Source organism: Balaenoptera borealis (genome assembly GCF_965194805.1).
Source record: "Balaenoptera borealis genome assembly, chromosome: 1".
Taxonomy (NCBI): domain Eukaryota; kingdom Metazoa; phylum Chordata; class Mammalia; order Artiodactyla; family Balaenopteridae; genus Balaenoptera; species Balaenoptera borealis.
The window spans coordinates 22,797,499-22,812,258 of NC_138860.1; the positions used below are offsets into that span (position 1 = coordinate 22,797,499).

General features: G+C 49.3%; 1 protein-coding gene across 8 annotated transcripts in view; it reads left to right on the forward strand.

Annotated features, from left to right (window-relative positions):
• The window catches only part of CNIH3 (cornichon family AMPA receptor auxiliary protein 3), a 271,670-nt gene that overhangs the window by 143,860 nt on the left and 113,050 nt on the right, over window positions 1-14,760 (forward strand). For 2 of the 8 annotated variants that reach the window (XM_082349984.1, XM_082349978.1), the window contains exon 1: window positions 1,942-2,907. The exons of the other annotated variants lie outside the window; for them this stretch is intronic. In XM_082349984.1, coding sequence (XP_082206110.1) covers window positions 2,827-2,907 — 81 coding nt within the window. In that variant the 5' untranslated portion in view covers window positions 1,942-2,826. Of the gene's footprint in view, window positions 1-1,941; window positions 2,908-14,760 lie in introns of those variants that run through there. 8 annotated transcript variants of the gene reach the window in all.

Consider the following 14,760-nt stretch of genomic DNA (forward strand, 5'->3'; position numbering starts at 1 on the left):
ATAATGAAATTTTCTTTTGATGTAGAGACTTCTGATTCTGGTAATGCTGGGCTAGATCATTCAGACCAATCCTCCGACTGAACACAATTTTAAAAGCTGGATGAAATATAAAAACATCTTCTTAAAAGCACCAAAGACTCAACAAGGAAGTAAGAAATTACTGGGGTCGAGTTCTGAGAGTGGTTGGGAATCTAGAAACACCAGCCTAGCACTTGGGGTCAATTTTGCCCTAGAGGCATTTGCTAATCTAGAGGAGGTGGCTGAGAGGCTGCTTTTAGTGCTTTGCAGGGTGGGAGCAAAAGTCAGAGTCCAAGGACCACCGAGACTTGGGACTTGAAAACCCGCTTGCTTTGGCTTGGGATCCAAAAGGACTGTTGCATGTGAATAAGAGTGAACCAGAAAAAAACCAGCCCTCACACAGACCACAGTCAATGGGTAGCCCACAAATCTCAATCCCTGAAATTGGACTGAGGTAATTCTAGAGTGTTCATTTCCCCTAGACATTTGGTAGATGAAGTAGAAAATTTTCTTTGGAGAATGATAACATCTTCTTAGACCTCAAATTTCCACAAGAACTTTTCAAAACAATGTTTGACATACAATAAAAAAATTACTAGACAGATGAGGTGCTAGGACTCCGTAAGCAAGAACCAGCAGAAACAAATGACAACAGATCAGCCTTAAAGGGACTCCAAATATTGAATGGTCAAATTTCCCTTTGAGATTATCGTACCGTTTTGGTGTTACAGAAATTTATGCAGTATAATTACAACAATTAAAAGAAATAATTGATATCAAGTAAAAAGCAAAAATAGAGCTAGAAAGAAATATACCAACCACTTTTGTGTTAGTGGTGTCTGAGGGTGGTAAATTATAGCGTTTGCTTCATCTTTTTCCATCTCTGTATTTCCAAATTTTCCTTAATGAAACTTTATACTTGGAGACATACTTAGGTGAAAGATAAAGTGGCAAAAAATGTAACACAGAGCAGGGCTGAATTCACAGGTGTGCAACCTCTACAGTTGCAGGGCGTGGGGCGGGGGGAGTCCTGTACTCAGAAGGGCCCCAACCCTGGTTTAAAACTCTGCCGGTTGCTATCTTGAAATTCCTAATATATGTATCAATGCATTTAAACAAGAAGCCCCACACTTTCATTTTGCGCTTGGCGGTGCAAAGTATGTAGACCCAGAGGCAATTAAATGTTGACCCTTATGCAGATAAGGAAACCGAGATTTAAAGAGGTTTAGAAAGTTGCACTTAGAACGGAGTCTGACTGCAAAACCACATGCTCTTGACACTTCCACTAGACCAACACCAATACACACAGAGTCACTGCTGCTGCCTCTCCGGCCCACAACGGTCCGCAAAGTCTAGTTTCCTCATTCCCAAGGTCAGACGGCGGGGGAGGGTGGAGGCGGCGAGTGAAAGACGCTCATGGAGAATTTTTCAGGGATGCGCTGCAAACGCAGCCCGGAGCATTAAATCCACAGCTTGGGAAAACGCACCCGAACAACCCTGGGTTCCAAGAGCTTGTCCCGTGTCCCCAACCAACACGAGTCCAAGCCCCTCGGCGCCACATTTCCCACTCCCGAGCAAGTGGCGAGATGCGGGAGCGGCTCCTGCAGCCTTTAGGTGCGAGGTACACACATACCCTTCCGCAGCTTCCCGCCTCCTCCAGACGCACGTGTTTAAAGAGTCCCTGCTCCTCCTCACCCCGCCCCACCTCGGCGCGGCCGTCCTGCCCCGCCTACGCCGCTGGCTTCAAGTTTCCTCGGAGAGGCCGGCTCGCGCAACCGCAGCGGCGGTGGCGACCGGGATCCTGGCTGCGCTTGGCCGCCCACCTTTCCCCAGTCTCCGCCCGCCGGGGAGAGCGTGCTCGGCGGAGCCGGAGCCGAGGGTGGGGCGCCGAGAGGGAGGGGATCCCCGGCTGCACGTCTTCAGTTCTCGCAGGGGCACAGGCAGCGGCAGCAGCAGGTGGAGCGAGCTTCCGCGGCGAGCAGCTCTTGGCCTGAGATCCACTCCAGCTGCCCGGGCGGGAGCAGGCCCGCTGGGCTGGAGCCCGTGCCCGGCCTGGTCCACCCCCTAGTTTCCGGGGAACTTGTATTATCGAGGCCGGTGGGCCGGGGGCCGCAGCAGAGGCCGGGGCCGGGCGCGCCCAAGAGCGCAGGGCAGCCCTGGAAGCCGCGTCCGGGGCGCAGGACCAAGGGGACCGGCTCTTCCCGGCTACCTAAAGACCTGTTCTCCGGGGAAGGAGCCGCTGCCGGCTCTAGGACTTGGGAGCAGCTCGGCGTCCGCCCGGGCACCTCGCTGGACGCTCTCGGTTGGCGCCTGGCTGGCGCGGGAGAGTCCCGAGCGGCGCTCTCGGCTCTCCTGTGCGGCTTAGGCGCGGAAGGCAGGGGGCTCTTCCCTGGGATTCCGGGGCCACGGGAGCTGTTCACGCGGTCCTCCGTGGAGTCTTCGCAACCCTCGCCGTGTTGTCTCGAGAAGCTCGCTGGTTGACGCCAATCTGCAGGAGTTCTCTACTGATTTGGTTTCTTCCTCGATTTGGGGACAGTTCCCGCCAACGACGCCCGACGCACCTATTTTCGCTAACAAGCTGGAGTCCCGGGTCGCCAGAGCCTGCGGGAATCCTGTCCCTGTTCGCGGACTCTCAAGGCTCTTTCCGCGTGTCTTACCTCCTCCTAGCCACTGGCCTCGAGGGGAGGGTGCAGACCTGGCTCTTTTTCCTCCCCTTTTGAGGGAGTGCGGTCTTTGACGGGGACATCGGCTTCCTAGGCGCTGCTTTGTGTGTGGTGGGGCTGGAGTGCGGACGGTCCCCGGCCGGCCATGGCCTTCACTTTCGCTGCTTTCTGCTACATGCTGTCGCTGGTGCTGTGCGCTGCGCTCATCTTTTTCGCCATCTGGCACGTGAGTAACCTGCAGCGGCTTCTAACTCTTCTCTTTCGCCCCCTAACGCGCCCCTGGCCACCTCCTTCCCCAGGTTCCCGAAGATGCCACCTCACTTTATCCACATTGCGAGTGTGGACGGATGGGAGGCCGGCTGCGGCGCACCCGAGGTTAGACTCTCTGCCACTCCGTTGTCCCGGGGCGGGAGACGGTTCGCGGCAATCCTGAGGCCGGGAGCGCCTTCGGTGCCCTGGCTACTGGCTGTAGGCGGAGGGACCGCTGGTTTCCGGGGCAGAGCACCCTTGCCAGGGCCTGGTCTTGTGTCCCAGACCCCGGGGATTAGCGTCCACAGCCCCATCTACCCCCTTACTTCCCCGGCCCCCTCCTCTGCTGCCCGCGGGAGGCGAAGGAGAAGCGCCACCGTCGGCCTGGCAATTAGTCAAGTAACTATAACAACTAAACATTTAAAATGTCAGCATCTGTGGTGGGTTGCATTTAGACATGATTGGAGACAAAGTGGAGACACGACGGGAGCGCCTTGTAAGAGGAAGTAGGGAGAGGCCGGGCCCGGGGAGCAGAGTGGACGGGAACCAGGTGATGGGGGTCGGCAAGGAAGGCTGCGGGCGGCGAGGACGAGAGAAAAGCGAGGAGGAGGCAAGGGAGACTGGGGAAAGACGGGCGTGAGTGAGGCTGTGCAGGGTGGTCACGTAGAGAGAGGCGGAGGAGGGCGAGTTTCCTCCTTTGCCTTCCTAGGGTCCGAAACAACCAAGTCCCGAAAGACTTTGCAGGTGGCGCATCTCCGCTTGGTCAGGTCCGCAGCATCTCCAGGGGGCACAAACTTGCGTGCTGCCCTTCCTGGGGCTACACCAGGTTGAGGGCAGTCGTGGCGAGTCCTGGTTCTGCAGGTGTGGTGTGGGAATAGTGGACAGAGTGCTTCTGAACAGAAGGAGGAAGAGAGGGAGAGAGGAGTGAGGAATGCTGGTTCTCTCATAACGGCAGCACAACATTGGCCAAGTCAGTTGAACTCCCAGAACTTGGTCCTCTGAGGTTGTTTAAGCTCCCTGGACTCACCCTCAGAAGTTTGGTGGGAAGAATGGTTAAGGTCACATGTTTTAGAAGGAGCAGCACCTCAGTGCATCTTCCTGCCCAGCAAGTCAGGTGGCAGGGAAGGGTCCCAAGATGAAATTCTGGAGGCATGGTGCTGGTGAGCCTCAGAGAGCACGCATGCAGTGGGCGATGACCCGGAATGAAGACCAGAAGAAAATTGCGTGGTGGGTGAGATGCCGGTGTTTTGTACAAATGGTTTCTAGAGTGAGAGGGCTTATCTTAAAATAGAACTAAGCAGCTAGAGCAGCTCCTGTTACAAGGCTCTCTGACAGGGAGGAGCGGGAACCCCGGGAGGAGGAAGACTTCTAATTGTGTCACCTTAGGGAAGACGCTTAGGGAAGACATCTCAAAAGTGAGAAAGTTGACCTGGATGATCTCCAAGCCTCCCCTGAGGTCTAAGATGGTGTAAGTCTGTGAATCAGTTGCCTTAGGAATCTAGGGGTGAGAGAGAAGGAATTCAGACATGGGAATTTCGGGACTGATCAAAAATCCTGCGAGTGAGGAGTGATGGGATTTTGCACCGTCTCTTCCTCTGCACGGGAAGGCTGGGTCTAATCTACAGTGGAGAACTGAGACTTGAAGTTGTTGACAGTTGTTAAGGGAAAACAAAACTTTTCCTAACTTAGAATGAACAGGGGGTGCAGAATAGATCATGCCCAAACAGTGCAGCAGACCTCTACTAATGTGTTTGAAAGGAGCTTTCTGTGCTTCTTTGGATTTGGTGAGGTGTTTGCCATGTAGAAGGCTAACTACCTCTCTTTCTCAGAAATACTTCATTTGCTGTTTCTTTATGTTTTTGCCTTGGCCAGAGAGTGGCAGGTACCAGAGAGCTCCATCAAACTGTCAGGCTTGGAGTTCTCTGAATTAGCCCTTGAAGCCAAGCAGGTAACCAGAAAAAATAATTTTCTCTCACTCGAGAAGATAATAAATAATTCAAGAGCCGGTTAATTAAAGGGATGGTTTGTGCAGCTGGTTGACTAATAGACATTGGACTCAAAATCAGGCATTGCTATGATCCCATGTTGGCCTCTACTCTTCAGGTTTCCAACACTCACCCCCTTGTCTAGGGGTAGCTGAATGCAGTCAGATTCCAAGTCTGGGTCAGGTCCTGACCTCATTCCTGACCTGGCAAGATTCCAGTTTCTAATGATGAAAAGAATTTGTGCTCTTTGAATTCAAATTATGGTAACAACTCCTAAGTCTCAGCCCCTTTTCCTTTCCTAGTCTTTTCTGTCTCCCTCTGTCCAAATCAAACATCCCAGAGCTCTACTGCGTTGCTTTGGTTGCTGAACATTGAAAGGGGAAATCTGAGACACATGGACACAATCTGTGTACACATTGTATGTGTGGGTGTTGGTTATAGGCGGGTAATTATTTCAACCAAAATTTATGTTAGTCTGTGTTAGACTCTGTGTTTGCTTTCTTTTCAGCTTATATTCCTTGTATATTTCTTGATCTGATGAACCATATTGATTGCTTACTCTATATTGACATCCCAAATAGTGAATTGGGCACTTAACCGTATATAGCAGTTAAAAGACCCACCCCACTGCCATGTCTGGGTTGTAAGATAAGAGGTTAGCACTTTTTCTTATTTAATGGTACACACCTACTTAGGGATAGTAAGAGTAGTTACTATTTATTGAGTGTCTGTAGTAGGCCAGTCTTAGGCATTTACAGAGGACCCCTCAGATGTACCTCCAACTGTTTACCTGCCTCTTCTTCCCACTGGAGGTCTGGAAACAAGGATGGATGTGGCTGGCTGTAGCACAACATTTCTTTCCAGTCTTGTTTTTTACTTTGAAAATTTATCTGCATTTGTTTTCAAATGAGAAGATTTCAAATTACCAATTTATTTTATATGAGCCACAGTCTTTGAGTACATTTGTCACATTTGGAAGATGCAGAATAAAACCGAGGGTTTTGGTTTTTTGTTGTGTGTGTGTGTGGCTTTTCATACCATCAGGCACATGGCTCCTTACTGCCCAGGCAGCCTTTTCATCCTCACAGCTAACATTTTACAGATGAAGAAACTGTATCAGAGAGGTTATGAAACTTGCCCAAGGTTGCACAGCTGGTATGTATTAGATCTGAGATTTTAGCTGAGTCTGAGACTCTTATGCCCGTGTCCTTTTTTTTAACCCTAGTCACTGCCTTTGGATTGTTTAACTTTGATAATAGTGAATAATGTTTCTATCCAAAGGATTACCTTTTTCTGTATAAATGAAATATTTGGAGTTGGAATTTCTGATTGGAGTTGAAACAAGAAGATGACACCAAACGTACTATATATCCTTTTTAAAAAGAGGAAATTCTGTTTCATTTTTTAAAAAATTATTTTTCTGCTTATAAAATTCTACAGGTTCATTGCCCCAGATTTTGAAAGTACGGGGACATAGTAAAGGAACAAAATCACTACTAATCTTATCATCCAGAAGAGATTTGGGTGTCTCTTTTTCCAAATATTGTGTATGTGTGTATCTTAAAAAATTGCATACTGGATGTTTAGAAGGAGAAAAAAAGTGTTCTAAAGGGTTTCAGATGTGAAGTGATACCTGCTTCCAGCCAATATAAAATGAACAGTGTTTATTAGTAAGAGCCCTCTCAGCTCCAGCTTGGTTGAGCCTGTTTGCAGACTGTCTCTTTTATATAAAGACAGATGAAACCATTCTTTGGAAAGATCAAAGATTCATACCAGTTATTTCAGGTTAAAAAAAAATTTTTTTTTTATATCTAGAGTCACTTTTTAAAACTCTTGAGTTTTGACAACATACAAATAAAATTAATTCCCAATAATATTTCGTTGGATTCCCGGCAGCATTTGCTACTGGAGAGTTTTAACGGGGCCCTGACAGATGATAAGTAGTACGTACTGAGGGACAGTTTTGCTAGGTGAAATGTCTTTATGGTTGATCCTCTCAGCCAGTTCCAGCCTGTCAGAGATTCAGTCATAGGGAACTGAGTAAACCTCTCAGTTTCTCTGATTATCCATCTGGAAACAAAAAATGGGTTTACATAAAATGATAGGATGCCTGGGGCTGACGATAGCCTGTCCCTTCAGGACCCTACTTTGGCCTATTCACATGATGCTGAGCTCTTAGCCATGTCTTACCTGGTCTCCACTTTGTGTTCTGTCTGAGGCATCCCCATACCCCCCCGCCCCGCACCCGGTATCTCACTTTGAGATGTGACGTTTGCACCTCCTGCCCCCCGATTCCCCTCCTCTCTGGTGCCTCCACCTCTTTCTCCACGGCCTCATAGCTAGCACGGGAGGATACTCCACGAGAGCAGGGACCCTTTCTGCCCACCATGCTTTCTCCGGAGGCTGGAACTGTGCCTGCCATGTAGAAGGGGCTCGGTAAATCCTCAAACAACTTAATGGTGAGGCTGGCAAATACTCTTAATTTGGCGTAGAAAGAGAGGCAAACAGGAGACATTCTTACATATGCTAAAATACAGCCAAAATATAAAACACTAAAAGAGATATCTAAACCAAGATTAAGCTTTTAGACTCTCATAGAGCCACCAACATTTCTGTGCGAAGCGTCGGAGGCATTAAACGACTTGGTTGGGACAATCCCTGCTACAGGGCACGGGGATTACAGACTAAGGGTGGGATCTCAGGATATCTCGTGGGACAATGTCCACATCAGTTTGGTGTTGGGGGGGGCCTGTCATGGAGCGGTGTCTACCTACCCCTGCCGTCAGTCTCCCACTCTTCCCGTCTCACAGCCCCAACTCCATAGGTAGACTCTATTGCCTCCTGGAAATGTGCATTTTATTCCTCTTTCCAAAAGGAAAGACTTCTACCCTCTTGGATCTAAATTCTGCACAGTTTTTTTCAGTCTCGCTCACATCTCACCATCATCAACTCTGCTCACTCCAAGCCTCCCACAGACTGCCGAGACAGCTCACGTGGCTCACTTGCTCTTGTGCACGTATGACCTTGCATGAGTACGCACTTTCACATGTGTGTGCCTGGGCTCGCTACGTGCAGGAGGAGCAGATGGAGGGCAGGGCCCTTACCTGCCCACGTTATGCATTTGCAGAATTTAGGAGGACACAGTGACCACGTGGGGAGCGCGTGGCTGGTGGTTCTCAGACTGGCCGTGGAAGGAGGAGTGAACATCCCATCTTTGGTAGCCTCGTTTGGCTTGGGAACTCAGAACTCACCCTTCGGAGAAAAGAGGGAGCCTGTGCTCTGGGCTGTGGGAGCAGTGCCTGGGAACTGGCCCGGCTGGGTGGCTGGCTGTCCGGCTGGGCGCTGTGGGTGCTGGGTGCCCTGGCAGCTGCTCCTACCGTCTGCTCCGAGCCTCGACTCGGAAGGGAGAGTCAGCGCAGTACAGCCTCCGGGATGCAGCGGCCAGGGCCAGGGCCGGGTACCACTGTCAGAGACAACGGCTTCGCCCTCCGGGGCTGGCCACCACCACAGGCCTCGGCACTCCTGTCTGTGACGGGGCGCTGAGAACAGAACCTTCATCACCACCTGACTCCGAGGCCACTGTCATAAATGAACAAGTCCATTGCTCTAGCTAAAGGGTTTGTAAGGGCCTCAGTTACATACAGGCCTGGAGAGACAGAGGTTGTGCAGGCGCTAATTCAGTGTGTGTTGAATTGGACCGGGTGTTCCTGTCCAGTCTCCATCAGTTAATTACTCTAGCCCAGGTCGAGACTCAGGCTGCCTGGTCAAGCGGTCTGTTTTCTCTAGTTCTATCCTGTTGTTACCTTTTGCTCAACCTTCTCTGTGTTTCCCTGGTTACCTGAGAGAGAAAGTGATTTCACCTAGCCCCGCAGTTTCTACTTTGGGCTCTCTCTGGCTCCTCTAGTTTTTCAGATTGATTAAAAAAAATTTTTTTTAATTGGGTAAAGTAGACATAACATGAAATTGACCATTTTAACTCAGTTGTAAGCGTATGGGTCAGTGGTATTAAGTACATTCACATGGTCGTGCAGCCATCACTACCATCCATCTCTAGAACTTTCTCATCATCCCAAACTAAAACTCCATATCCATCAAACAATAACTCCTCATTCCCCCTTCCCCTCAGCCCCTGGCAACCACCTTTCTACTTTCCGTCTTTAGGAATTTGACTATTCTATGTACCTTATATAAGTGGATTTATACAGTATTTGTCCTTTATGTCTGGCTTATTTTACTTAGCATAACGTCCTCATTGTTCATCCATGTTGTAGCATGTGACAGCAATTCATTACTTTTTCAGGCTGAAAATATTCCGTTGTATGTATGTACCACATTTTGTTTATCCATTCATCTGTTGGTTCCACCTTTTGGCTGTTTTTGTGTGAATAGTGCTGCTGTGAACATGGGTGTGCAAATATCTCTTTGATACCCTGTTTTTCATTTTTTTGGTGTATACACCCACAAGTGGAAATGCAGGATCAAATAGTAATTCTGTGTTTAATTTTTTGTGGCTCCTCTGATCTTACAAGCAGGAACTCTCTTGGTCCCTGGTCTTTGCTGCACCAACTCTGCCCTTTCTTGACCCTCTGGCCCCTGTGCGTTGCTTCTCTCTGTGTTCCTCTAGGATGGACCGACAGCAGGGCCCCAAACATCCCATGTTTATTTGCTTGCTTAAATATCTGGTCTGTTGTGCTGCATCACTCTGGAATCCTCAGGTGTTTTAGGTGAATAAAATAGTTACAGAATCTCTCTTCAAGTCTTAGCATTGGGTCCTAGCTGTCAGAAGTTATAAATGCTCCTTAAACAGATTTTACCGGAGACATATCTTGGGGTTTGCCATCATCCCTTGACCACAGTCATTTCTTCCAAGGGATTTCATCAGGAAGAGCTAGCAGTGCTTTCCAAGATTTTAGGCCTGAGAATGTTTTGGGTGTGTGAGCACTGACAAATGCACCTGACATTGAGAACAAATGGATCTTGTGCAAAAATGTGTTGTTGTTCTTCATTTAAACCATTGCATTTCTGCTCTTGAATCAATGGGAGGCCCAAAGGCCCAGCACTTCATTTGGTGGCTCCCAGGGAGGGGGACCAGGCAACCTTACCTGGGCCGCAGAGGAGCCAAAGACTCAAGTTCATTTTTGCCCCTAAGCTGGGGACTGCTGGGGCATGGAAAATGCAGCAGGTTTCAGCTCACTGGGAGACAGTTTGGAGGATGGCTTCATTTCCTAGTCTCTTTAAGCTGCCTTGGGTCACAAAAGTGGTTTTAAAAGACAAACCAGATTTGTAAAAATGTCATTCACACACACGTGCACACAATTAACACCGCAATGAAAAATACTCCCCAGCAATGCAAATCCCACACTTTCCTGGCCATAAATTTTGGAAGGATGGAATTTGCTTTTCTGTGTCTCTCTGGGGTCAGGGTGGGTGTAGGAGGTGGGGCATACCTGTGTGTCCATTTGCAGTCCACACGGTCTGGGTTGAATGCCTTAGTGGGAGCAGTTAACTACGCCCACGTACCCAACCAGTGTCTGCTTCCCATCACCCAGAGGCTCGGGGCCAAGGGCCCCCACCTGTGTCTGCATAGTCTGCCCTTGAGTACAACCAACACCTGGGACTACTGGTGAGCTGAGGTCGTATTTCTGTGATGCCGTCTGGCCAGATGGAGCCATGACCTCTTGTCCTTTGCAGCGTCTGTAAAAACTGTAGGTATGTACTCAGGACATGTTTCCAACTGAATGACACACCGATTACTTTTCTCTGGATGCCTTTCCTTTCTAGCGAGGAAGAAACTGCAGGCCAGGCCACTGTGAATCCAAGGTTCATCCCCCTCTCTCCGTTCCTCAGCTTTCCCGTTCACGTTCTTTTCCGCTTTTGGCTTCCCATTTGTATTGTTTCCTTCCCTGGCCAGCGGCCTGCACCCAGAGCTCAGCTCGCCGGCTGGCATCTGTGGTTGTTGGTGAGTCCCTGGCATTAGGGATCCCAGGCCTTGACTGCTCTCTCTCCTTCCTTCCTTCTTCCCTTTTTCTACTGCTTCCTTTTCTTCCTTTTCCTCTGCGTATATCTTAGCTCTGCCAGAGGCCACACAATATTACTTAGCCCAGCTGGAGGGCCTGAGCCCTGGGAAGTTGGCTGACACCACCTCCCTCCTCCAAGGCATCTAGAACTGTGGGCTGATATTTCCAGAACATTAGTTTTAGGTATCTTTTCTGTTTTTGTGTTCACATGGTCCATTTTGATGATGGAATAAAGCTCTCCTGCTGAGGAAAAATGCAGGGGAGGAGAGCAGAGTCTTGGAGCTGACTTCCTTTTTTTTTTTTTTTCCTCCTTATTGGCAACTGATTCATGAACCCTAAAAAAAGGAGTTGATAACAACATAGCCAGCTAACGATAGCAGCCCAGATGGTTCCCTATATAATAGAGACATTTGTATCTTGGATAAAAAAAATATTTAAATGTGTTCTGTGAACCTTATGAGAAAAGGAATTAGCAACAACTGCATTCAAGGGCTGTAGGTATGGAAATAGCCAAAGGATTCTAGTCCCCCTGAATGCAAAAGTGAAGAAATGGAAACTGGGAGGTGTAAGGCTGAGATATGGGGGAATCCAGCGCGGGGAAGATGGGTTTTGAACACATGGCACTGCTCTTGTCTGTCGGCCTGAGGTAACCCACCCTCGGGTGTGTCAGGGGAGAGGGGTCCGATCTGGTCATGTGTGTGTGGACATGGAGCTACGTGTCCGGCCTGTGCCCACCCAGGCGTACTGCCCTCTGGGGAGGCTTCACAGCAGTTGTAGGCAGACCAGGGCCAAAGGGAACAGATTTGTGCCAACGGTCTCTAAATTTTACATTGAACAGATATACAGATGCTGCTTCCCTTCTACCTTTCTCCGTTCACTGGGAGATGGTACAGGCCCAGTGAATCCCATGGGCCTGCCTGAAATCTTCATAGAACTTCTATTCTCATTGTCCTATATCCTAAGCGGGCCATCGGGTGGGGCTTGGACATTCTTGAGAGGCGTTCTGAATTGCGGTGGCATCAAGCTCACGTTGGCCACTTTGGAGGATGGAGGGGGAGGTGATTCGTAACAGTCACTGAACTGGAGTGTGTGAGGGGCGGTGCGTGGGGAAAGCCGGCCTCTTAGAGCACGTGGAGTCCTTATCTGGAGTGAGGAACAGCGACCAGATGCTGAGGAGCGTAAAGCCACTTCATCGTTTACCGGACTGTGACTTATCCCGGGATAATTTTTCTCGGAGGTTCTGGAGAGGGATGAGGAAATTGAGCTGAGACCCGCCAAGCGTATGTGCTGACGGGAGAAAAATGACCGGAGAAAAATGTGTTTGGGCTTGGCATCCTTTTCTCTCATTGGTTGGCAGTTTTAGAACCAAAAGGCCTGCCCTAGAAAGGGGCCGGCAGCTAATGAGGCCGATGTTGCTGCTGAGTGGTGCTCTCAGCAAGCTGCTCTGGGCTTAGACAAGTCCCTGCGTCTCCCTGGGCCTTTTGCTTTCGTGTGTGTAAAATGAAGGTGCTGAGCAAAGTGACCCCTAAGCGCCTGTCCAGCTCCGGAATTCTGTGGTTCTTGCATCGCCTGCTACATGCATCTCATTCAGTGCTTGCTGCGTGCATCTTGTATTTCTCTTCCTTTTCTCTTGTCATAGTTTTTCTTCTCCAGTGGCCTCCCTGGGCATTCGGTGTCAGATTTCTATGTAGGGAATGTATTAACAATTTTTTTTTTTCGAAAAGACACCAATTGTACTTGAACATTTGTTACTTTTTTAAAATAATTAATTAATGTATTTATTTATTTTTGGCTGTGTTGGGTCTTCGTTTCTGTGCGAGGGCTTTCTCTAGTTGTGGCAGCTGGGGGCAGCTCTTCATCGCGGTGCGCGGGCCTCTCACTATCGCGGCCTCTCTTGTTGCGGAGCACAGGCTCCAGACGCGCAGGCTCAGTAGTTGTGGCTCACGGGCCTAGTTGCTCCGCGGCGTGTGGGATCTTCCCAGACCAGGGCTCGAACCCGTGTCCCCTGCTTTAGCAGGCAGATTCTCAACCACTGCGCCACCAGGGAAGCCCAGGGAATGTATTGATTAAGGTTCTTAGAAATCAGTGCAGGCCACCTTAATCAAAGAAGGAATTATGGAAATGGAATTGGAGTGCTCCTAGAAGGATGGAAAGCCTGGGAGACAAGACTTGCAGCAACAGGGTAACCTTGAGTTTGATCGCTGCCCACTCTGTCTTCTGTCCCTGATTCTCCTTCTAAGGATGGAGAGTCTTACAGGCTGAGCCTGGGTCAGTGCCCCCTGTGGGTTGCACCGAGTGGTGAGTAGAAGTAAGACAGGCATCTCCAGGCCTCCCCGGTGGAAAGACAGGCCCCTGGGTTTACCCTCCCACCAGGACTGTGCTCAAAGGGAGAGAGGTAATTCTCCAGAGGAAATCAGACCAGTGTAGGAAGGGGGCACAGATGTTGAGTGACCAAAAAAATGACACATGTTCACTACTTGAGCTCTTCAGTTTAACTGTCACCTCCCCTGTAATCAGAGAAAGCAAAATTTTCTCTAAAGCGAAGGTTAACTTGTTACCACAGGCCCTGCGATGTGTTTTCCCAAGGGAGTTGCTGAAAAAGCTCTTTATCTTCATTCTCAGCTTGATGAGGAGCAGCTGTGCTCCGGCCAGGAGGATGGACTTACTGGACTCGTGGTCCTGAACGTGTTTCCCCCACTTGAGTGTTGACTGCCCACTGCCCTTTGTAAAGTCTCCATCTTCTCATCCTTAAAACATTCCATGAGACAAGGTGATGGAGCCTGCAGCTTTCACAGAGACCACTTGGATGACAGCTTTGCAGGAATTTAGCAAAGTGCATGCTCACCTAGAAGGAGGAACAGCAGTTGTGTGAATCAAGGATAAGAAAAATGGTGTCTTGCCAGTTTGGTGTCCTCCAGGCTATTTAGCCCCAAATTCTAGAGCATACATGATAAAGTGAAACCTAGCTCTTCCTTTTCTCCTCTTGGAAAAGCAAACCCTTACCCTCAAATTCCCTCCTCTTTCTGAGAAAGTCCCCCACTGCCCCTCATCTAGGCTGTGCTGAGCAGATCTGCTCAATTTCCATTCCCTGCTTCATACAGAGCCCGGGGCAGGGGGCTCCCTCCCAAGCCCTGTCTGAACCACTTAATATGCCCCACCTCTGCATTCCTACCAGGAGTCACTCTCTTATAATTAGCAAAGTTGGCGACTTCCACCACTGTACAGAGTAAGTTATTTTGCTGACTTTGACAACTGAGGCAGCATCCGTTGTCTCCCGAGGGGAGAGGTGATGTTATGGCCCAGAGCTATGCCATGTGCTGGCACCTCTGTTAAAATTAGCTCCTCCGTCGTTCCAGGGTTGTCATGAAGGAACCAAAATGAAGTTTGGTGTGGCAGGATTATTAAAGCCAAGGGAGAAATGACTCTAGGACCAGCATGGTGTTTTCAAGAGGTCAGTCCCACTGAGCCACGGGGAGGCAATCGAAGTGCTGGGCCTGAGACATTGACCTTGGAGAGAGAACGCCAGCAGCACCACACAGAGAATTGGTTGCTGGAGCTGCTTCTTAGTCCAGGTAGTCCCTTAGTTTTTCAGTTTTTCCTTTCTTATATCAAAACACCAAGTGGAGTATCTTTTTCAAGAAAAAAAATTGATAAAACAAATGAAAACCCAAGCTAGCAAAGGGTCTGGGGTCCAGGCTCAGTCAGCTGTTAGGGAGCGTGGGTAGCTGTGCATTGGCCCACGGCACCCTGCCCTCTACTTCTTCTGGAAATGCGGCCGAGTTGGGTGGGTTAGCTTTACGGTTTGCTGATTTGTTTTCTTTTTATTGA